General features: G+C 35.4%; 4 protein-coding genes and 1 pseudogene across 6 annotated transcripts; 3 read left to right on the top strand and 2 right to left on the bottom strand.

The window, feature by feature from the left end:
* Window positions 1-1,107: 1,107 nt before the first annotated feature.
* LOC107640576 (pyrophosphate-energized vacuolar membrane proton pump) lies at window positions 1,108-5,546 on the top strand. Its single transcript, XM_016344091.3, has 8 exons — window positions 1,108-1,578; window positions 2,588-3,162; window positions 3,256-3,635; window positions 3,721-3,807; window positions 3,896-4,226; window positions 4,317-4,727; window positions 4,892-4,951; window positions 5,051-5,546. The coding sequence occupies exons 1-8, from the start codon at window positions 1,329-1,331 to the stop codon at window positions 5,252-5,254; spliced, it is 2,298 nt and encodes a 765-aa protein (XP_016199577.3). The 5' UTR covers window positions 1,108-1,328; the 3' UTR covers window positions 5,255-5,546.
* A 2,640-nt stretch (window positions 5,547-8,186) lies between these two features.
* Window positions 8,187-8,837, top strand: LOC148578859 (arogenate dehydrogenase 2, chloroplastic pseudogene; annotated as a pseudogene).
* On the top strand, window positions 8,237-11,277 carry LOC148578860 (arogenate dehydrogenase 1, chloroplastic-like). The gene is made up of 2 exons (XM_088502193.1): window positions 8,237-9,304; window positions 9,511-11,277. Exons 1-2 carry the CDS (start codon window positions 8,910-8,912, stop codon window positions 10,382-10,384), a joined length of 1,269 nt encoding a protein of 422 aa, XP_088358319.1. The 5' UTR covers window positions 8,237-8,909; the 3' UTR covers window positions 10,385-11,277.
* Window positions 11,278-12,317: 1,040 nt separating this feature from the next.
* LOC107620282 (2-oxoglutarate (2OG) and Fe(II)-dependent oxygenase superfamily protein) lies at window positions 12,318-13,880 on the bottom strand. The gene is given in 7 exon segments (XM_088502196.1): window positions 12,318-12,654; window positions 12,656-12,706; window positions 12,778-12,847; window positions 12,849-13,097; window positions 13,179-13,391; window positions 13,393-13,418; window positions 13,535-13,880. Coding segments are annotated over 7 exon segments (1,011 nt in total). The 5' UTR covers window positions 13,748-13,880; the 3' UTR covers window positions 12,318-12,465.
* LOC148578861 (uncharacterized) lies at window positions 13,534-23,636 on the bottom strand. Of its 3 annotated transcripts, none has more exons than XM_088502195.1 (4): window positions 23,339-23,636; window positions 22,120-22,206; window positions 20,621-20,797; window positions 13,534-13,587 (listed from the first exon to the last, which is right to left on the bottom strand). In XM_088502195.1, the coding sequence occupies exons 1-3, from the start codon at window positions 23,499-23,501 to the stop codon at window positions 20,745-20,747; spliced, it is 303 nt and encodes a 100-aa protein (XP_088358321.1). In that variant the 5' UTR covers window positions 23,502-23,636; the 3' UTR covers window positions 13,534-13,587; window positions 20,621-20,744. The 3 variants fall into 3 exon arrangements, 2 of the variants coding, with proteins under 2 accessions (XP_088358321.1, XP_088358320.1); XM_088502194.1 differs by lacking the exon at window positions 13,534-13,587 and adding an exon at window positions 19,805-19,940; XR_015902610.1 differs by lacking the exon at window positions 13,534-13,587 and adding an exon at window positions 21,550-21,663 and having other exon boundaries at window positions 20,679-20,797; window positions 22,120-22,184; window positions 23,339-23,473.
* Window positions 23,637-24,172: the final 536 nt, after the last annotated feature.

Genomic DNA, 24,172 nt, shown 5'->3' on the forward strand with positions numbered 1-24,172 from the left:
TAAATTTTCACCTTTAAAAAAAGCTGCCACCATATTCAAGTCTAACACCACCAATCTCCATAACAAAACACAACACACACAATATGCATATCCTACCAAATGAGCTTGGCACCCCACTTTTGCTTTTAGTCTTAATCATAGACATTGTATTTAATTAATTTTTTTAATAATTTAATTAACATATATCTGAAAAATATATATTAAAATTATTAATTTCAAATATTTTTTTATAAAAGATTTATAAATTAAAATTTACAATATATTTTTCTATTTTTTTTAAAAAATTAATAGTTTATAACCTTCAGCACATATATTAACTATTTTCTTAAAGTACGAATCTACCTTTGGAAATATTTAATTTAACGCAATTACGCAAGCACAAAACACAATCATAGATTCATAATCAATTAATATTTACCATATATTTATCATATATTATATGATGATCACTCTTTTAAAAACCCTTTCATTTTCGAATGCTTAACCAATATTTTAAAATATTTATTAGTAAAATCCAAAAAATAAAAAATTACAAATGGTGAATTCCATTCAAAAATATATTATTATCCAATAAATTATTATATATATAAAATAAGAGGAAGTATAGAGAGTGAATGAAATATTTGTATAATGTGTACAATGGAGTGTAGGAATATTCGATTCAGTAGGATATCAGATGTTTATTATTTCTAATATTCGGATGGTTATTCTAGATAGTATGAGTATATTGTGTTTGAGAAATTAGTAGTATTTTATTCTGAATGTTCATTTTTTAACTCAAATTGAACCAAATAAATAATCTATTGTACATATTGTACAAATACTCTATTAGCGAAATTCAAAAAATAAAATTTAAATTATAAATATTTAGTTACACAGACTAATAAAAAAAACTATTAAACCCTTACAAGTTAGAGTCACAAAAAAAAAACCCTAACAAGTTAGTTAAAATTTTGACTGCTAAAAATCAGATCTGGGAAATTAGAAATGGACAAATGATATTTCTATCCTATCCATTGCATTCTCGTTACGTTAAAAAAAAAAAAAGTGAAAAAACCCTAAAAACCTTCTATTATTTTATAATATTATATGATTTATCATTGATTTATAATTAATATTCTCACAACCACACACCTTCGTCTGTCTCTCTATCATTCCTCCATCCCTATCCCTCTCTCCCTCTCTCTCTCTCTCTCTCTCTCCTCCAACCGCATCAGATATAAATCCCTCTCAGTCTCAACCCCAATACCCATTCCTTCATTCCATTTCTCTCTTGATTTCGTCTCTAACACTCACAACACACTCTATCTTCTTGTGCACTCGCAGCTATGGGTGCAGCGCTACTCCCAGATCTCGGGACTGAGATTCTCATCCCTGTGTGTGCCGTCATAGGGATAGGGTTTGCCCTCTTCCAGTGGCTTCTTGTCTCTAAGGTCAAGCTCTCCGCCGCCAGAGACGCTTCTCCCAACGCCGCCGCCAAGAATGGCTACAACGATTATCTCATCGAAGAGGAGGAAGGCATCAACGACCACAACGTCGTTATCAAATGCGCTGAAATCCAGAGCGCCATTTCCGAAGGTCCTTCTTCTCTTCTTTTCCAAAACACACTTTCTATTTTAAAAGTCTTTCAAGATTTGTTGTTAGCTACGAATCAGATCCACTCATGAGCTGTGTTCTGTCAGTTCCTCTCAGCAATTTTCAGAAATGATTTGGGAAGAGGGAGATATTTGTGTGTAGATCTCGCTGTAATTATGCTTGACTTGTTTGGATTTTGATTGTGAAAGCTCTTGATTTGAATTTATTTCCTCTGCTGCGGAGGTGTTTGTTGTGGCCTTCTTGTTCTTGTACTCCGTGTTTTTCTGTCGTGCGTATGAGCGTGTGTGTGACCGTGACAGCTTCGACTGTGATTTTCTAAAAACTTTTTCTATTTTTTTTTAGTGTGGAGATTTTTGAGCTGCAACAAGATTTTAAATAATCGAGTTTACTAGTATTTGTTTTGTAAGCACAGTAAAAATCGATGTTGATTATGGATTTTGGACCCATGTGTCCAAATCTTATGGTAATTTTAAAACAAAATTCATATCGTTAACTTTTTTGCCCTTACTGTTTTTCCTAGATAATAATAATATTAACTAGGTATGGGAAATCAAACGGAGTTGGTCCATAGCTCAAGAAAAAAATGTTACTGTCACAAAATAGTCCATTTTTACATTCCATATATGTAAACTAGATTTGATCTCGATATGAGCAGTATGTGTTTATTGATGAGCATAGAGTACATATTTTACCCGTCATCCGTAAAACGGTTTTAACATTTTCGTATTCTTAATTCCTTATTGCCGTTTGAACATGGTTCAGATGTAATTTTATTTCCATTGGCTATATCTTCACAAAAACCTTTTAGCTTTAGGTTTGTTTTAGTATAATACTACTAGAACTGATCATAGTTTCAGCTGTTGCTTGGAGTTTTATGCATGTCTGCATTTAAAAAAAAAAAAAAACTTCAATTCACATTTACGGGATATTTTCCTAACTGTTGTTGTGTATTTCTTCTTATGTTAGTATATTTCTTGTTGATCATCAACAGGAGCAACCTCTTTCCTTTTCACTGAGTACAAGTATGTGGGAATCTTCATGGTGGCTTTTGCCATCTTGATATTCCTCTTCCTTGGCTCTGTGCAAGGATTCAGCACAAGCCACCAGCCTTGCACCTATGATGAATCCAAGATGTGTAAACCAGCTCTAGCTACTGCCCTCTTTAGCACCATTTCATTCTTGCTCGGTGGCGTCACGTCGCTAGTCTCCGGTTTCCTTGGAATGAAAATTGCTACTTATGCAAATGCGAGAACCACTCTGGAGGCAAGGAAGGGTGTTGGAAAGGCTTTCATCACTGCATTTAGATCTGGTGCAGTTATGGGATTTCTCCTTGCTGCAAATGGTCTATTGGTTCTTTACATTGCCATCAACGTTTTCAAGTTCTACTATGGCGATGACTGGGAAGGTCTTTTTGAGGCCATAACTGGTTATGGTCTTGGTGGGTCTTCTATGGCTCTCTTTGGCAGAGTTGGTGGAGGTATCTACACTAAGGCTGCTGATGTTGGTGCTGATCTTGTTGGCAAGGTTGAAAGGAACATTCCCGAGGATGACCCAAGAAATCCTGCTGTAAGAGAAATCTCCCTGAGCTAGATTTTTTTTGAAGTACTTTCAATAATTTGCTTGTATATCTGACTCTTGAGTTACTCATGTTGTAACCAGGTGATTGCCGATAATGTGGGTGATAATGTTGGGGATATTGCTGGTATGGGATCTGATCTCTTCGGTTCATATGCCGAGTCATCCTGTGCTGCCCTTGTTGTTGCTTCCATCTCCTCTTTTGGGGTGAACCATGAGTTGACTGCTATGTTGTACCCTCTCATTGTCAGCTCTGTGGGTATCATAGTTTGTTTGCTTACCACCTTATTTGCAACTGACTTTTTTGAGATAAAGGCTGTGAAGGAAATTGAGCCGGCATTGAAAAAACAACTCATTATTTCCACTGCTTTAATGACCGTTGGGATTGCGATTGTTAGTTGGATTGCACTACCATCTTCCTTCACTATCTTCAATTTTGGAGTCCAGAAAGATGTCAAGAACTGGTATCTTTTATAATTCTCCATTAGCAAAATAATGAATGGTACATTGTCCTATTTTGGAACTAATGAGATTGCTTTCTGTTTGCAGGCAACTATTTTTGTGTGTTGCTGTTGGTCTTTGGGCAGGTCTTATTATTGGATTTGTAACCGAGTACTTTACCAGCAATGCATATAGGTAAGCTGTTTTAGGGCATATTTTTGCACTTTTACATGTTCTCATTTTTAGATGTTACTTTATTTTTTTCCTCTACCTGCTTTTGCAGCCCTGTGCAAGATGTTGCAGATTCCTGCAGGACTGGTGCTGCCACTAATGTTATCTTTGGGCTTGCCTTGGGATACAAGTCTGTCATTATCCCAATTTTTGCTATTGCTGTTAGTATTTTTGTTAGCTTCAGCTTTGCTGCCATGTACGGTATTGCTGTTGCAGCACTTGGGATGCTGAGTACCATAGCCACTGGATTGGCCATTGATGCTTATGGTCCAATTAGTGACAATGCTGGAGGTATTGCTGAGATGGCTGGTATGAGCCACAGAATTAGAGAGAGAACAGATGCCCTTGATGCCGCCGGAAACACAACTGCTGCTATTGGAAAGGTTTGGATTTTTCCGACAGTCTGATATCTTGATTTTATGGAAACCCCACATTTCCTGATAGGTGCCTGACAAGTTGTTATTCTTTTTCAGGGATTTGCAATTGGTTCTGCCGCGCTTGTGTCTCTGGCTCTCTTTGGTGCCTTTGTGAGCCGAGCTGCTATCACAACTGTTGATGTGTTGACTCCAAAGGTTTTCATTGGTTTGCTTGTTGGTGCAATGCTTCCATACTGGTTTTCCGCCATGACCATGAAGAGTGTGGGAAGTGCTGCACTAAAGATGGTTGAGGAAGTGCGCAGGCAATTCAATACCATTCCTGGCCTGATGGAGGGAACTGCAAAGCCTGACTATGCTACATGTGTTAAGATCTCCACTGATGCTTCCATTAAAGAAATGATCCCGCCCGGTGCCCTTGTCATGCTTACACCCCTCATTGTCGGTATCTTCTTTGGAGTAGAAACACTTTCTGGTGTCCTTGCTGGATCTCTGGTGTCTGGTGTACAGGTAATGTATTAGTTTAGCATACACACTTGTTTTATTGCATGCTCAATATTCAAGTAACCGGTGGTTTTACTTTGGCTCTATTAACAATCTTCTGGGTTTTCCTTTTTATTGGAGACATTTCTCTAGTCACTGACCGGCACATATTTGTGTACTGTGGTTTACAGATTGCTATCTCCGCATCCAACACCGGTGGTGCTTGGGACAATGCCAAGAAGTACATTGAGGTAAGGATTTTACTGTGGAGTTGGGTTATATATATAAATTGATGTGAAAGGTTTGATGAGTATGGTCTAATGTGTAAATGAATGATTTGGTTGTCATAGGCTGGTGCATCTGAGCATGCGAGAAGCCTTGGGCCAAAGGGGTCAGATTGTCACAAGGCAGCTGTGATTGGAGACACTATTGGGGACCCACTGAAGGACACATCTGGACCCTCACTCAACATCCTCATCAAACTTATGGCCGTTGAGTCCCTTGTCTTTGCTCCCTTCTTTGCTACCCATGGTGGTCTCCTCTTCAAGATCTAAACTTTGTTTTCATACACACACAAGACAATGACAAGACAAGTGCAGAGAGCATCGTCCATCAATTCCCCCCATAACAAGGAAGAAAACCCGTCCTCATTCTGCTATTTTTTCTTCTCCCCCTACCCCTCCCTCCCCAATCAAAAACAATATAATTTTAGTTTCGTCGGTAGTTTTGAGATACTTAATTAGGTTGAATCTGCAGAGAAAAATTTTCCTTGTAAAGAGGAGGTTGATGATGATGCCTGTGATGGTGTTGATGATGATGATATTTTACAACAGTCTCTTCTTGATATTGTTCCGGCTTCCTTCGTTGTTTTGAGTCATTAAAGTGGCTATATGCCTACTTACCTACCCATTTTCATTTTCTGAGTGTTACATTATATATGATTTTGATTCATAGTTTTTCATACGCAAGGATCGTCAGCTCAAACTAGGATGGTATGGACCTATACCGCAATACACCCACGCGGACCAAGAGGCACGCTTTTGACTTGGTACAATTTGTGTTTAGTTTTATATTTTATGTTTGTTCTTTATTTTATCTATTTTGGAGTTAAAAAGTTGAAATTCTTAATTTTATTTAATGAGGAGAGTTAGGTGTTTAGTTTCCTAAATTAACTGGGGATCATTGGCCTTAGGGTTTTATTGTGTGAAATTTGGATGCCAGTCACAGAGAACCAAGGTGAGAAAATTCGTTATCGGAGTTAAAATACTACTTTTCAAATGGGATGGAGTGAAATTTAGAAATACCTAGCGTTGTTGTTAACGTTCCTAAGAAAATTCTACATGTATATTAAACTTGGCTTAAAATTACATGTTTAAAGGCACACCAATTGTACTCTATTTAGGATAAGATGAAGGACACTCGGTGCAATGCATGAAATAAAAATTCTTTGGTTACGGTGGTGTCATTTTAATATTTTTTGGGTTGGGTTTGTGGGTGATGGGTCGTGGTGCCGCATTGCATCGGAGCTAGTAGTTATAACTCGTAATTCATAAACATAAACACCGATTTTTTTTTTCCCAAATGTAAATATTATTACCCTTTGTGTTATCAATAGTAGAGAAGAAGTTTCGTTTCTGGGACGACAAACAAGGACCCCACAATAATGCATAGCGTTCTGCAAATCATTAGGGGTTAGGGTAGTCCGGGCAAGACATCTTCTGTTCGTTCTTTCCACATCTCATGCTTTCAATCTCAGTTTCCCCACCTAGCTTTCGTGTCAGATTCTTATTGCTATTTCTTACTTGGATTCACACGAAAATCTACTTCTATATACTTAGCGGGAATTGATAATTAGTGACGTGCATGTGCATTATTTACACACCTGTCCCATTATTGACTGATTCACAGGATTTAAAGCTTCACATGCTAATGCTACTACAAAATTAACCATTTTCAATAGACTTCAACCGTGGTTTCAAGGAAAATGTAATGTTTGGATCTTTGTGATAAAAAATCAATTTGTCATGACACTCAACGATGGTTTGAGTGAAGGCAAGAAAGACTTGCTTTTGCTATTCATATTGAGCGTCGATAGATAAGCAACTTTCTCATTCTATATACTCAGGTAAGTTTCCCATATATTATGCATTCTAAAGAATGCTAGACCATGACATTATAACATTTTTTTTTGGTGTCTAACATAACATTGATTGAGTAATAAAAAGTTTTATTTACATTGTAACGAATTTCATTTAGAGTTTCATTAGTAAACTTTTATATCAGTTATTATAAATAAATTAATTTTAAATTAAATGCACTTTTATACGCAAAAGTAGGTAATGAAATGTTACACAATGCAAAGGAAGTATATAGCACTTTCTGGACATTAACTTGGTAAAATAAAGAAGAAATAAAAAATAAAACATGTTAAATCTTAAATTTTAATTTAAATCTTAAGTTATAACTAAATTATTGATATAAAAAAATAATTGAACATTAAAGTATGTATAATTAAAATTTATTTAATTAATAAGGATAATACATAAAGAATGTTTAAGAAGGAATCCGTAGTTAAACATTAAACATATATTAAATTGCTATATATGATTTTTAATGTAAAAAAATATAGATTAAAATTAATGGCAGCATAAACACCTTTTTGGTAATAAATAAAGAATTTAATTAACATGTGTTTGGACATAAATTAAGATTACTAGTAATAGATATTTTTAAATTTTTTTTTACTTTAATAAATACATAATAAATGCATTAAAAATTTAAATTTTGTATATTTATATTTATGAAGATTTTTTTAATTGGTAATTTTACTGTATATCATGTTAATTAAATTCATAAATAAATAATAAGATAAATTTATTAAGGAAACAATTATTGCACATTTAGATTAGTGTTTGATTTATAAAGTCATTAAATTTAAAGATAACGAACATGAAAAATTAAAAATAAATTTTAGTTAATATCTGCACTAAAATTATATGATAAGATTATTAATAATTAAAAAATTTAAATATTTTTTAATGAATATAAAAAATACATTAAAAATTTTAAATTTTTAATATATTTTTTTAATTTATAATTTTAATATATTCTTAGGATACAAATTAATTAAACCCATTAAAAATATATAAAAATTACATTCAAATATATAATTTTAAATTAGGTGAACAAAGGTAAAACAGAAATTGAGATTAATTAATATTATTCTATCATTTATTATACTAGGTAATTATAAAAAGAATTTCATTTATCTAATTTTTAAAAAAATAAACATCTAAAAAATTAAATATAATTATAAATTATTATGTAGAATGTCCATACATCCAAATCCTCAAATTATACTTTAGAGAAAAAGAAAATGATAGAAAATTTGTCTTGCAAATAGCCTACTTATATATTGTACTTGTCATTCCCAAAGCCACGGCTTCAGAGTCCAGCTAACCACTCAGAACCGCCGCGGAAAGAATCATGCTCTCCATTGCAATTTTTTACCCTTCGATCTCGTTCAACCACTCCCTAGATTACATTGTCCGCCGTATCCTCAACTGTCAGTCTCTCCCCCCATCCACATTCTCACTACCATCCAAATTGAATTCCTATTCCTCTTCCTCCACCTACAGACACCTCTATATGCGCACCATCAACGCTGCTCAACTCTTCGATTACGAGTCAAAGCTTGCCAATGAGTTTATTGTCTCCCAACGCCTTAAGATTGCAATTGTCGGCTTCGGCAATTTCGGCCAGTTCCTTGCCACCACATTAGTCCGCCAGGGCCACACCGTCCTCGTCCACTCCCGCTCCGACCACTTCGCCGCAGCCAAAAAGCTTGGCGTATCGTTCTTCCAAAACCCTGACGACCTATGCGAGGAGCATCCCGAAGTGATCCTCCTCTGCTCCTCCATAATCTCAATGGAGCGTGTGCTCCTCACGCTCCCTCTTCAGCGCCTCAAACGCAACACTCTCTTTGTTGACGTCCTTTCTGTCAAAGAATTTTTCAAGAAGCTCCTCCTTGAGCTCCTCCCCTCCGATTTCGACGTTCTATGCACTCATCCGATGTTCGGACCTGAGTCCGCAAGTGATGGATGGACCGGCCTTCCATTCGTCTTCGAGAGGGTTTGAATCCTTGACGAGGAGCACCGTGTTTCTCGCTGTGAGAAGTTCCTCAATGCGTTTGCCAGAGAAGGTTGCAGGATGGTGGAGATGAGTTGTGAGGATCATGACCGTTATGCCGCCAGTTCGCAGTTCATTACTCATACCGTTGGAAGGATTCTTAAAGAGTCGATGCTGGAGTCGACGCCAATTAATACGAAAGGGTACGAGAGTTTGTTGGGGTTGGTGGAGAACACTGCTATGGATAGCTTTGATTTGTATTATGGTTTGTTCATGTTTAATAAGAATTCTTTGGAGATGCTGGAGAAGCTTGATTTGGCGTTTGAGGATCTCAGAAAGCAGCTCATTGCGTGGTTACATCGTGTAGTCAGGAATCAGTTGATAGAGAATGGTGAAAGGTTGCACCAGCTGGATGGAAGTAACAGCCATGCACTGCATCGGCGAGCTCCTAATGAGTCTGCATTGCTGCATTCCAGGTATTTGATATTTGGAACTTGAAAAAATCTCAAGGATTTTTGCTACGTTGTGTGAATATTTGTGATTGTTGTTTTAGAGAGTGTTCGTTTTGTTGAGATTGAGAGCAAGTAACTTAATCATTTTGAATTCGAAAGATGATGTTGTTGTGATGGGAAAAGGGCTATTACATAATAATGATTAATGAGTAATGATGCTAATAATGCAGTTTTAATGATGTTGCTCTGCTAAATAGTTTTGCTTCAAACAATTCTAGCCAGTCTGATGAGAACACAAAGCTCAAGATTGCAATCGTTGGTTTTGGAAACTTTGGTCAATTCCTTGCAAAAACTATAGTTAGCCAAGGTCATGAGGTTTTGGCGTATTCTAGATCAGACTACTCTGATGTGGCTCGAAAGTTGGGGGTTTTGTATTTCAGCGACGTAGATGATCTTTGTGAGCAGCATCCAGGAGTGATCTTACTTTGCACTTCCATCATTTCGACGGTTAAAGTTCTTAAATCATTACCTTTCCAAAGGTTGAAGAGAAGTACATTATTTGTTGATGTATTATCCGTCAAAGAGTTTCCTAGAAACCTCTTCCTTCAACACTTGCCTCATGATTTTGATGTTCTCTGCACTCATCCCATGTTTGGGCCGGAGAGTGGAAAGAATGGCTGGAAAAACCTTCCTTTTGTTTATGACAAAGTTAGAATTGGGAACGAAGAATCAAGAATATTGCGATGTTATCGGTTTCTTGACATTTTTGCTAGTGAAGGATGCCGGATGGTTGAAATGTCTTGTGCTGAACATGATCGGCATGCAGCTGGATCCCAGTTTGTTACACACACAACAGGAAGATTTTTAGAAAAACTGAGGTTAAAGACAACACCAATCAACACAAAGGGTTATGAAACTTTGTTGAGTTTGGTGAAAAATACTGGGAGGGATAGTTTTGATTTGTACTATAGTTTATTCTTGTATAATTTAAATGCCATGGAACAACTAGAAAGATTCGATTTGGCTTTTGAATCATTGAAGAAGCAGCTTTTCAACCGATTGCATAGTATCTACCGAAAGCAGCTATTTGAAAATGAACAATAGATCCTTGCTTTGCGAAAGAGATCTATGTTGCCAGAAAAATCTAAAGACAGTGATAGGTCATCACCTCTTTCAAAAACTGTAGACACCAAATGAATTTATGCCAAAGATTTCCATTTCATTAGTAAGCATTGCAGGCCCCAATTATTCTAATAGTAGGTTTAAATAAATCTGTTAATTCTAAAATTTCACATTCAATAATTCTCGGAGTCTAGCCGTTCTGTCCGATTGAAATTCAAAGAAAAATGTAATTCTCAATATATTTTAACTCCCTTATATTTCTTAGTTTTCATTCCATGTCTAATTTGCTGCATTGATACCAGTGGAGCTGGATGATCATGTATTTAGGTGCCAATGCAGTTATTGGCGTTAAATGTAGACTTAAGAGTTCTAAATCTTAAGTGAGATAAAGCGCAATTTAGTGGAGAAGCATCCCGTGTTAACGCAAGGTCCGGAAAAAAATCGCACCCAAAAGATATGTTGTATGCAGCCTAACCTAATAATTACATCAGTGATTGTTTTTACAGTTTTCACCTGTGACTTTGGGATCACATGGAGACAATTCAACCGTTGTTCTAAAGCTCCTCTTTTAAATATGAAGTGAGATATTCATTGAAAAGAAAAATGTAGATGCTTTAGATAAAAGTTGGATGTCTGTAGGAATTGAGTAATTTAAAATGCAAATATTCACTTGATATAATGTGAAAGCAGGAAATGATCATGAAAACTGCTATGAAGTGTGATCGTGGACAATGTTGATACAGTGATACACAGTTCCCTTCATAACCTAGTCTATTGTGTATAGCCTATTTCAGTTGAACTTAATTTACCAGTGGTTGTTTTACATCTATGTTGTGTTCATTTGATCCCATATAATCCTATGTAGTTTTCTTGACTTTTTTTTTTTGCTTCATAACCTTGATTAATGCTGTTCAATGCATGAACGTGTGCAGATTGCATTACCTGACATGTGAATGTGATTAACCACTTGATGCCCCTAAAAGATTTTGTCCCAAGAAAAATTAAACTTGTCATTATCAAGCTATTGATAGAGCGGGTGTATGTATAGTTAGTCTATACTCAAAAAAATTAGCAGAGACGTGGTGGCTATATCTTAACTTAAATGGAAGGTGAAAGAGGCAACGGACCAATATGGGTTTCACTGTCATCTTGACTTACATGTGTCTCTAAAGATGCCCCGTTGAAATGATTAGGAACAAGTTTTTCAATGTGTAGGTGGCGTAAACTAAGTATTGATTTTCAATTTATAATAAGTAAATTAATAATAAGATGGGACTCTCTTTCAACTTGTACATGTTTCAATCTTGTCATCTTCGAAATGAATCTGAATGCTGATTATGTCTTGAGTCGCATATGTTCTTTCAGAAGTTTGTAGTTGTCAAAGTTTGTAATTTAGACAACTGTTGATTCAGTAGTCCCTCTCAGTTTTGTTTTCATTACTAAGCTTCCTGTAACACTAGTACCTTTCACATACTTATAAAGGGAAAGTTTTGTGTAAATCAAATAATTGTCTCCATTAAAAGTAGTATTATAGTATATGATTCATTGATTCCTTCCTTTAATTATTTCACCTTGTTTAGTTCGTGATTCTACTACACTCTTAGTAATTACTTTACTATTATTAAGGCTAGAACAAATTTTAATAGTATAAATTATGTTTGCTTGTCCTCTTAAATTGGGAATAAATGCTTCTCTCTCTCTCTCTCTCGGTTGAAAAACATGTTAAAATAATTAATAATTAGATAAGCCTAAAAATGTTAATTGTAAAATAAATCAAGAGAAATTTGACAGCATGCATCAAAATTATAAATTAAAAATTATAAATTAAAAGAAACCAAAGAATGACTTGCACGCAAGGGAAAACTAATAGTATGCACAGTTTTGCCGGGAAATTATGGGTATAAAATGAGTCGTGGCATCACAAGGGAATAATCGTATACATTTTTTTGAGTAATTTGACTTACTAAATAGAAATATTATTTAGCTTGTTCCAAGTTCCAACAGATTTCTATTGTCACAGGGAATTCAAGTAGGAACTGTAGCCTTAATTCTGATGAGAATTGTTATGTATATTTGACCATTTCAAGTGATATCTTCCCCTCTTGATAACAGCTGTAGTTGATTTCACCATAGTTTCTAACATTCTTGTACAACCTTGGACGTGTGTCAGTTATTAAGCTTTCCACAGGTTCAATTTCATTCTCTGCTTCTGGTTCATAGGACATGGCCACTGACATCCTCATCTTTTCTTTTGTTTGTCACAACCCTGTGCATTGGACTCTTGAATATTCCATTACTCATAATCTGCATAACAATTTATTATTAAGCATTCTACTGACATGAATTTGGCAAACAAGGATTAAGCTTATACCTGCATTTGAATGATCACCAAGATTGACAACAAGAGCATTAGGTATTGTGGGGATATTGACCCATTTCTCATCTGAGAACTTGAAGGCCTTCCACTCCATTGTCTTGCAATAGAACTGTGATTACTGATCTATTTGTATGAGGCTTGAGTACCAAATTGGGTCTTGAACAACGTGGATAGAAACGGAACCTTGCTGCAAATAATGATTGTCCTCCAAACTGATCCAAGAAACTACCCTCTTCCGGATTCAGTGACCTTCCCATGCATCTCAATAGATAATCCATCCTTGACTTCACTTTAATGGAAAATTCCTCTAATATATCACTGCATAGTAGCAAGAAAATCAAACTTTACTTTGTTTTCCTGTAACATGTTAATGGACTATGAAGGGTACAAAGGAAATACCTAAAATCAATAGGATTTTGTGGCCAAAGAGAATGCCTTCTATTCTTTTCTGGAAAAACTCGAAGAATTAAGCGATAGGACCAGTCAAGGACTTGCTTCTTTGAAACTATTCTGTCATTTTCATACCCTTTTGAGTCATTAGCAGGTCGTGAATATTTTTGTTTTTCCTAAACTGGAAGTTGGAAAAATTGCTTTGAAACTTGGCGTATTTTGTGAAGTTGACATTCCATGACCAATTGCCTGTGGTCAAATTAGAAACATTTATGTATCACTTGTTTGTTACTTTTATCAGTGAATAGCACATAAGCCTAATGAAAGAAGATCAAGATCTGTGATTTAATTAAATAAATCCGCACCTGAAAGCATCCAGCTGATGTGAGAGCAGATCTAAGCTTCTCAGACTCAGGTTCTGATGATGACAGCAGACTCACATCAATTATGGGTATTGGAATCATAACTGATGATGATGATAATGAATTTTTTAACCCAATACTATTATTATTACTATTATCTCCTTTATGTGGTGGTTCATCACCATCCATTGACATTCCATAGATGCTCTTTGCCATTTATGCCTCTACCCTCTTGAGCTATGTGTGAATTTGGCACTAGAAGGAAGCTTTTTATTCTCTCCTACACCCTTTTGTTTTTATTCTATGAACTTTTTCCTAATATTAATGTGTAAAACCAAATTAAACATGCGCATTCAAAATACTAGTGTAAAACACGCGCTACGTGCAGGACAAATGTTGTTTCATTATAAAATTTGTTGGTATTATTCATTGATAGTAATAGTTGTTACTTTTAATTTGAAAAAGTCCTTGTGTATAAAAACTTTGTATAGTATATAAGACTGGTCCATCCTTACTTTCTAGAGGCCGAATAATCTTGATATTTTTTTAGTCCATATTAGCGGATTCTACTTAAATATAAAATCCATTATATTTGTATGTTTCAATAAATGTTATACTTTATTAATTGATATACAATTAAAAAAAAATTAAAATTTTAATAAAAATAGTTTATATTGTAATCACACACACAATAAATACTAACTAAGTGACGTTTAGATATATTATTAGAACCTTCAAGTATAACCTGTGAGGATTGTGTACTTAATCAACTTTATTGTATTTGTATAGTTTGTTTTCTAAAAGATTCATATATATTTATTGAAAGAATTAATTTACTTAATATACAAAAAGATTAATTATGAATCTCTTTTGTTATATTAATGTTTAATCCAAAAAATTTATATCTTTTTAAAAAATTTCTAAATGGTAACCTTTAAAGTATATTTTAACTAAAATTTAAAAAAAGTAAGATAAATTAACGAATTGGTAAGCCAAAGCAATAACCAAACTTTTCTATCACCACAGTTCTTGAAAAATGCAAAAATGTTTATAGCTTAATCCAATTATGTAGAACATACAAAAGATAGAGAGAATGGTGTCCAAGTGACTGTAGATTCTTAAAAGGAATTGTATATTTAAATATACAAGCATATATAAATTATGTTTGAATCGGTATAAAGTAAGGGAATAAAATGAAATAGAACAGGATGAATTGAAGGAAACAGGGTGAAATGATACAATTACTTGTATGGAGAAATAATATTTAAGAAAACCATAAAATATTTTAGAGAAAAAGACAAATAGGTCCCTAACCTTTTATCTCGCGGACATTTTCGTCCCTGACCATTGAAAAATACTTTTAAGTCCCTAACGTCCTTAAAAATTGGACGGATCAGTCCCTCCGTCCAAAAGCCACCGTCAGACTCAACGAAAAAGTCTGACGTGGCTCCCTGACAAACCCCAATTTGACGGTTTGTTTTGTATTGAATTTAGAGCATCTTGATAACCTTTTGTCACATTTAGCCTAGGAATTAGCATGATTTTGTTATCTCTCCCGTATTTGTGATTAAGTGTAAAAACATGCTTTTTAAGCCTTATTTTGATGAATTCTATTTCCTCTTTGATTCCATAAGATGCCTTGATGTGTTTGTTAGTAATCTCAGGATGAAATAGGCTAGGCATGGATCAAAGGAAGCAAGGAAGGAAGCATACAAGTGGAGAGAAGCATTAAAAGTCAAAGAAGCAAAATCAGAGCCATGCACGCGCACGCGCACAAGGCGCTCGCGCGCACATTGCGAAACAGGCCAAGGACGCGCACGCGTACCATGCGCGCACGCGCCGATGATGGCACATGACCTCATTAATGCAACACGTGCCTGGCGATTTGAGAGGTTTTCTGAACCCATTTTTTGCGCCAAATTGCTAAGGAAAAGAAATAAAAGGATGAAGGATTAAGGGGAAGGGGGATCATCATCACTTTTAACCAATAATCACTTTTAGTTTAGAGTTTTAGAGAGAGAAGCTCTCACTTCTCTCTAGAATTAGGATTAGGATTAGGTTTAGTTCTTAGATCTAGATTTAGATTCATGTTCTTCTACTTCTACATCTCAATTCCTTGTAATTACATTGATTCTTCTTCCATTCTTTTATTGCAATTTCCTTTATGTTGTTCTTGTATTTTGTTATAGATCTAGTATTGTTCCTTTTACTCTCTCTCAATTCAATAAAGGTAATTCATAATAAATGTGTTTCCTTTGATTGTTGTTGTTAACTCCTTTCAATAATCGTTGTTAGACTTCATTCTTGTTGTTGATTTACTATGTTTTTCTTTTATGCTTACCAAGTGTTTGATAAAATGCTTGTTTGGATTCTAGTGTAGGTTTTGTCCCTCTTGGCTTTGGTAGAGTAATTAGTGACTCTTGAGTTATCTAATTCCTTTGATTGATTGATAATTAGAAGTTGCTAATTGATTCGAATGCCTCTAAAGCTAGCCATTCCTTTAGGAGTTGATTAGGACTTGAGGAATCAAATTGATTCATCCACTTGACTTTCCTCCATGGTTAGAGGTTGACTAAGTGGGAACAATGAACAATTCTCATCACAATTGAGAAGGATAACTAGGATAGGACTTCTAGTTCTCACATCTTGCCAAGAGCCTTGTTAGTTGTTAGTTTATTTTCATTACCATTTGCTTTTCATGCCTCTTATCCAAAACCCCAAAATAACCCACAACCAATAACGAGACACTTTATTGTAATTCCTAGGGAGAACGACCCGAGGTCCAATACTTCGGTTTATAAATTTTAGGGGTTTGTACTAGTGACAAACAACTTTTTGTATGAAAGGATTATTGCTTGGTTTAGAAACTATACTTTACAACGAGATTTTATTAGTGAATTTCTAAACCGTCAAAAATCTAATCGTCAAAATGGCGCCGTTGCCGGAGAATTGCAATGGTGTTATGTTATTGGTTATTGTATATATGTGAATAGTGTGAATATGTTTGCTTTTGTTAGCTCTTGCTAGTTTTAGGATTTAATTTTCTTGCTTCTTATTTGATTTTGTTTTCATTTTCTTCTTGCTATCATGAATTCTCACCTTGGCTATGAGTTTGATTACAACTATGTTGTAGGTAATGGGGGCTACAATGAAGATGTATATCAAGAATGGGATAATCAAAGGTGGGAAGAGCCACATGCACATGATCAATCTTCATGGCAACAACCTCCACCAATACACTATGAAGAAGAGCCATTCTTTGATGCATATCAATCTAATGGCTATGGTGAACTCCCTTGTGACTTTCAAGAACCACCACCATATGCCTATGAGCCATACCCTCAACATAACCCTCAACCATACTCAAAAGCCACTTTTCACCAACCACCTTCATATGACCCTCATCCATATCCACCATTACAACAACCGTATGAGCCATATGAACCACATATAGAGCCACCCCCTCCATGTTATTACCAAGATGAATCACCTCCAATATACGAAAATTTTCAACCACAAGATGAATACTACCTTCCACCACAACCTTCCATGGAAGAATACTCATGTCCTTCAATCCAAGAGCCATATGATCCTAATCATATTATCCAAGAGGAACAAGAGTCAAGGGATCATCTCAAGGAAACATTGGATCAACTTCAAGCAACCATGGAGCGTGTTGTGCAACAAGTAAAAAGAGTGGAAATTATTGAACCACCACAACTCTACCAAGAAGAACCACCTTCCTACTATGAACCCTTCTCCCAAATTGATGAACCCTTCCATCCACCCCAACCTCCAATGGATGACATCCTTGATGTTCTTGTTCAAGGACAAGAAGAAATGAAAAGGGATGTGCAACAATTCACGGCCGCCTTGGATGAGGTGATAAACCGGTTAGCATCCCAATGCTTGAACACTCAAGGAACTCCCATGGCTACATGTGGGGAATCAAATGAAGAGCATAACATGAAAGAGAGATTGGTGGAGAATGAGGGAAGTTGCTTTGTATTGGAACAATTGGAGGAAGCTATGATTATTGAAGAAAGGGAAGAATTGGTTGAAGACTTAGGAGATGCGGAGCCTCCATGGGAATCTAGAATTGAAGAAAACCCCTCCAAGATGATTGAAATTGATGCTAGGAAGGAAAGTGCACACCTTCCAAGACATATTCCATATGAAGACTTGGATGGGATAGAGCAAGAAGTGAGTTCCCTTGGTGATGAAGATCAAGCATCAAACCTTAGTGGTGAAGAATCCTTTGAGCATGAAGAACCTTCTCCCAACAAGATGGAAAGCAATGTGGAGGTAAATTTTTCTTATCCTCCCATTTATGACTTGAGTAGGAGAAAATGTTTATATAAAATTGTTGAACAAAGGATTATAATTGAGAAGTCTTGTGAAGAGGTGGAAATCCTTAGAAAAAGGAGGATGGGAATTGAATATACTTTATCAAAACCCTTGGAGTTGTCTTTGCCTAGGTTGCCATCTACTCCTTCATTTGAGTGGGTGAAATTCATTTCTATTAGCTTTATTGTCCCACTTGAGTATGGCTTGCTTGAAACGGATGGTCAACTTAGGATCCTTTGTGGGATGAAGCGTAAGCGAAAGATGTTTCGTGGTTGGCGTTGCAAATCAAGGCTCATTATGGTTGATGCATCAAACATGAGATATAAAGGTTGGAGTAGTGCTCAAATAGATGTGTCTAGGAGGATTGTTGGCCACTATATAGAGAATTCACCTTACTCACCACCCGGTTGGACTAATAATGATGATCAACCTCAAGACGGGTGTGAAAACAAAGTGTGGGATCCCGGATTACAAGAAGAGGATCAACTTTGGGAGCCCCAAGCTTATGAAGAACTCCATCAAGACTTGGCTCAATCCATGAAGAATCTTGGGGCACAATGGAGAACCAAGCATTGGTGGGAGTTCCAAGATGAATACAAGCACAAGCCACCTTGATGAGGAGCTCCCCATAAGTCCAACTTAAGGACAATAAACAAAAGTGCTAGGTGGGAGACAACCCACCATGGTAAAATCCTTTCATTTTCTCTTTTGTACATATTGATAGAATTAGTTTAATTTCATGTTTTGTTTAGATAGTTGAGTTTAATTGGTAGTTTAGTATGTTAAATAAGGTTTTAGGGTGTTTTGGTAGATGCTTGGAGGTTTAGAATGCTGAGATTGGTGCAAAAAAAAAAAAAAAAAACGGCCATCGGCGCGCTAGCACGCTGTGCGCGCGCGCGCACATTGCACTTCCGCAACTTCTGGTACAAAAAACCAGAGAGTTGTGCGCGCGTTGTGCCAGCATTGTGCTGGGAGCACAAGCTCATCCACGCGTAAGCGCGCTGTACGCGCGCGCGCGGATCGTCCCTGCTGCATCCACGCGTGAGCGCGCTGTGCGCGCGCGCGCGGATTTGCACCCTGTTTTTCTCCTTCCTCCTTTCTCCTTCTTTCCTCTTCTCTTCTTCTTTCTTTCTCATTTTTTCTTTTCTTCTTCCTCTCTTGAAAGATTTTTTTTCTCTTTTCTCTTTTAATAAAAAAAAAAAAAATTTTTAATAATAAAAAAATATAATAATAAATAAATAAATAAATAAAATACTAAAAAAATTAAAAATATTTTGAAAAACAGAGCACCATCCACGCGTACGCGCACTGCGTGCGTACGCGTGCATCAAGCGTTTTGGACCATCCACGCGAGCGCGCCATGCATGCGTACGCGTGGATTGAGAAGTTCCACCATCCATGCATTTTTCCAGAGAGTTGTGCCTGCGCCGCGCCAACGTTGTGCCTTTGGCACAAACCTATTTGCGCGCTCGCGCACATGACGCGTACGCGTCACTTTCGAAATAAGCCATCCGCGCGCGCGCGGCATCCGCGCGCGCGCGGCATGCGCGCGTATGCGCGGATTTCCTTCCTTCACCACATTTCTTTTCTTTTCCTCTTTTTATTTCTCTCCTTCTCCTTTCTCCTATCCCTCATCCAACACTTCCAAACACCATTGATAACCATTTATTTTAGTTAGTTAATTAGTTAGTCGGTTAGTTAATTCGTTAGTTTTAGTTTAGTTTTCATTTTATTTTCTCTCTTTTCATCATAAGTGTTGGATTATTGACTTTGTTTACCATACATTGCTGCCCCTTGTTGCCTAAATGCTATTTTAGCATGAATGTTTTTAGATAATCTTTGTTGGATTCTATGATTGAGGTTATATTTTGTTACTTGGTTTTGAGTTCTTCATGCTTACCTTTTGAAAAATACCAAGTGATGAGAATTGTCTTCGAGCTTATAACTCTTTTGAATTGCATGTTGTAGCTAGCCATCATGTGATTTGGATCCTTTTCCCTCGATTAGGCAACCTCTTGATGGATGATGTTGTGCATTTACCTTAATGCATTGTGTTCATAGACTAAGAGACAGAGATTAAAATAAATCTCAGTATTCTGTTTGGTGCAAAATAGGAGACAGAAATTGAAACAAGAATGAAACTCTAATTTAATTTACACAAAGGGTGAAATTGAAATTAATTAATTGAAATGAGAGTATTTTAGGTATAAAATGTTATTAAAATTTCAGTCTCCATCTCTAAAAATTTTAGTCCCCTGTGTCCCTACTTTTTGGAGGTACTGAAATACTGAAATTTTAGAGACAGAGACAGAAATTTTAGTACCAGTCTCTGAACCAACAAACGCGATACTAAGTCTCAGTCTCTCCGTCTCTGTCTCAGTACCTCAAAACAAACGCTACCTTAAAGACGTCAGGGACTTAAAAGTATTTTTTAATGGTTAGGGACGAAAATGTCCGCGGGGTAAAAGATCAGGGACCTATTTGTCCTTTTCTCAATATTTTATCTGTGATCCTAAGTGTCAAATATTTTAATTGCACATAGTTATCTTTATTTTCACTATTAGCAAAACAAGATGGAAATTGAATTGAAGCCTTAAATAGAAAATGCTTGAAAGGAAGATCAGCTAGCATGCGAGATAATTCTACTAAGCACAAACAGAATAGCTGCAGTGCATATTTATTTATTTATCCTAACAATATAGATCAAATAAATATTAAGATTCGAATAAAGAGAAGGAACACCTATTCAAGGAGCATGTTGCAGGTACTGACACCAACTGCGGTTGCAAGATGCCATGCAGCATGAATGTGTAAATCATCAGCTACGAAGAGCATTCCACCCACCAATGATGACATCTTATGCACCCTATGAGCCATCCTCAAATCTGAATCTTTCAGTGTCTCTTTTACAAATGCAACCTGAATCAACATTTTAGTTTCTCTCATCAAAAAGACATGCTTAAATATAAATTTTAGCTCACTTTTAAAATAACTAAAATGGTTATTTTGTCAACCTTATCATCTAAATACGACAATAATTATAGCATTAAAAAGTATAAGGATCACCTTATGAACAAAATGAAATTTCAAAAACAATTTAGGTTATGTTCATTGTTCAATTTAATTATGGCATATAAATCCATCAATGAATAAATCCAAGGTTATGTTAGTTATCAACATTTATCTGATCAAATTGAACTTCAATTAAGTGTTTTGTTAACTTTAACATTCACTAACTTATTAACACCAACAAACACTATGCATAACTCCTAATAGAAATACACAAACTAATAATTTTCTTGCACCATATAACATATTTTCACACTCCTGAGGCAACAAATGATTTGTTTGAGGAATTAAATCACAGTCATCTTCCAAATCTCCATGCATGATTGCCACTTCCATGATACAAACATTTGAGTATAAACAATTTAGCTTGAAAGCAGTATAAATCTTTTTTATTTAGGGTTTCAAGTTTAGTATGATTTCTCTCAAGACTATAAAAAAAATCATTATAAATCTTAATTTATCCTCTTAATTTTTAAATAAAGAAAATTTTAAATATTTTTACTTGTAGAAGAGAGATAATTAAAAAGATGAATTATCTGTAAATCAAAAGAAGTAACTTTTCATATAATTACCACCATCCTCCATTGAATGATGTGTTGTACCTTTTAAAATGGTGAAGGCTAGGATCCATATGCATATATGACAACATTTCACTGTCAATTTTCATAGTTTAGCCAATACCTCATTAGCTCCCACAGCCATGTGCTTTGTTAATTCTAGAAAAATAAAAGCATACTCTCTACATTAAATCATAGTCATGTTCCAAATCTCCATGCATGATTGTCCACTTTCATGATACAAACATTTGAGTAAGCAGGAAAATAAGATGTAGTTTTAAAGCAGTATAAAATACAGATGTAGCCTTTTTCTACACTCTACTAATTCCATATTTTAAGGAGTCTCTACTACAATTGTATCGTATTGCAATTGCGGTTTGCAATAGCTTGTAATGGATTTCATCAAATCAATTTTAAGTAACAAATTTTGATCACAACAACCACAATTGCAATCTCCTACTCCAATTTAAAACCTTTTGCCCAAATGATGATATAGCTCAAGATCAAATAATTTGAATTAACAAAAAAAATCCGATGCTCTTCTATAAAATATATAATAGATAATAATGAATTAAAAATGTGAAACTTTGTATTTAATCACATGGCCATATATACCTTGGATCTTTCCTTTCGAGAGTATGGGGCATACTACTTTATGAGCCTCACTTTTCCTTATTGATCTATGAGAAGCACAAAGAGAACCTGATTAAAACAAATTTAAAAAAAAATCAACAAACAAAAATTAGAAAATAAAACAAATTTGGAACCCTTGCTGCCATCTTTATTATGAAGTACCAATATGGAAGGAGAACACTCCATTGACAAAAAGGCATTCATTCCACCCAGGTGGTATCACAATAGTAAAATGAAGAACAGTCAATGACTTCTATTTCGTTTACAACTCAAAAAATGTGACTACATTAACACATGTCCATTTATGATAAATAAACACAGCAGCTATAAGTCACAGGTAAAACACTACATGCTTACATATATGCACAGTGATCGAAACAAATGCAAACACCATCGGTATAAAATCGACATGAATAAATAAATGAAAACAAAGGCCAAGGTAAATTCATAAATCCTGCAATAAACAAAATACCTTTATCATGATATATACCTACATGTAACCCTATGTAGAAAAAGAATATAGTGACAAATATTCAGGGGTAGAAAATCAATTTTGTTTTGCCACAAAAATAAGGAAAAGTCTACAACAATGTAATATTTAGGTAGCTCCCTATATAGGACAAACGAATAAAAGATAGTGGTATTTCAACTAAAGAGGTGTTAAGTCCAATCATCAAAGACATAATATGCAAAGCAGAAATATCATGCTGTTAAATTTAGTTCAAAGTTCAAAAAATATTCAAATGGAGATGCAACAACTATTCTTCGTTCCACCTATTAAATTACCTCTTCTGGTTTTGGAAGTTCCTTTGTCCTACCAACCTTTTTAAATTTTATTGCAAATATAATATCAAGCAAACAGCTATATCAGTCACAGAATCCCAATTTGTCACTCAAAGAAAACTTCTTTAATACACAATGAATTCATAATTTAATTCAGTGAAAGAAGAAAACAAAAAGATACCACACCGTATCATTTCATTTTTTTAATAATAATTAAAACAAAATTTCAAAGACCAAATTATCATAAGTGATCCACTTTAACCTGCACACCACAACATGGAATCCACACAGAAATTTCGAGCAAATTATCATAAGGTCATCTAACATCTCACACACAAAATCAAAGTATTTCAACGGCTAAGGTTCCAACCTAATTCAATTAAACAACAGAATTTGAAAGTGGATCTTTCCTCCTTACCTGGATTCTGGGTGAACCCATGCTGCATCTTCAATCTTTGACAATGATAGAAGGAGGAAGGAGTTTGTGAAGTTTGTGAAGCCAGCTCCGAGCCCAACATCAGAGCCCTGGCCTCCGCCTCCTTCACTGAAACAGGTGCTTCGAGTCTCCAAGTGGCTGCCATGAGAATGTGGCCTTCTTCGTCTCTAACCACTGCACCTGCTCCACCGTCGCCTCTCTGTGAGATCGCTTGAAAACATTTTGGGGCGGAGGGAGACAACGCACGACTTTGTCGTTCTGGGCAAAGATGTCCGATTCAGTGCAGTGGGGGACTTGGGTCGTTGCTGCTACATTTTCCGCGTGCCTTGCCGTCGCGCTTTGCATCACCATTTCTTGCGTCAAGTCGTCACTGTCGAACAGTAGTTTAAATTTTGACACGTGAAATTTAAATTTTTCATATATTATATCATATTTAATCAAAGTATTGTTGTGAAATAAATAAAAATATACTAAATATAAAATAAAGATTTATAAATAGAAGACTCTAGTATTACTATAATTAGTTAAATAACAATAATTCATATATGTACAAGAGAGAAAATTGATTTGTTTTATTGCTGTATGTGTAATGTTCCTCAGATTGTTTCTCTATTTATAGGCGTATGAAGTTTGCTTTTCAATTTCATTCAGTATTGGAAATAAAAATTAACCGCCCATATTAATGGGCATCCAATTTGATCTTATCACAACACTTCCCTTGGATGCCCATTTTGCATTATGCCTCATTAAAACCTTACTAAAGAAAAAATCCAATGGAAAAAAATTTTAGTGAAGGAAAAAGAGTACAATATCTTT

The sequence above is a fragment of the Arachis ipaensis genome, chromosome B1 (assembly GCF_059453495.1).
Source record: "Arachis ipaensis isolate K30076 ecotype BB chromosome B1, ASM5945349v1, whole genome shotgun sequence".
Classification (NCBI taxonomy): domain Eukaryota; kingdom Viridiplantae; phylum Streptophyta; class Magnoliopsida; order Fabales; family Fabaceae; genus Arachis; species Arachis ipaensis.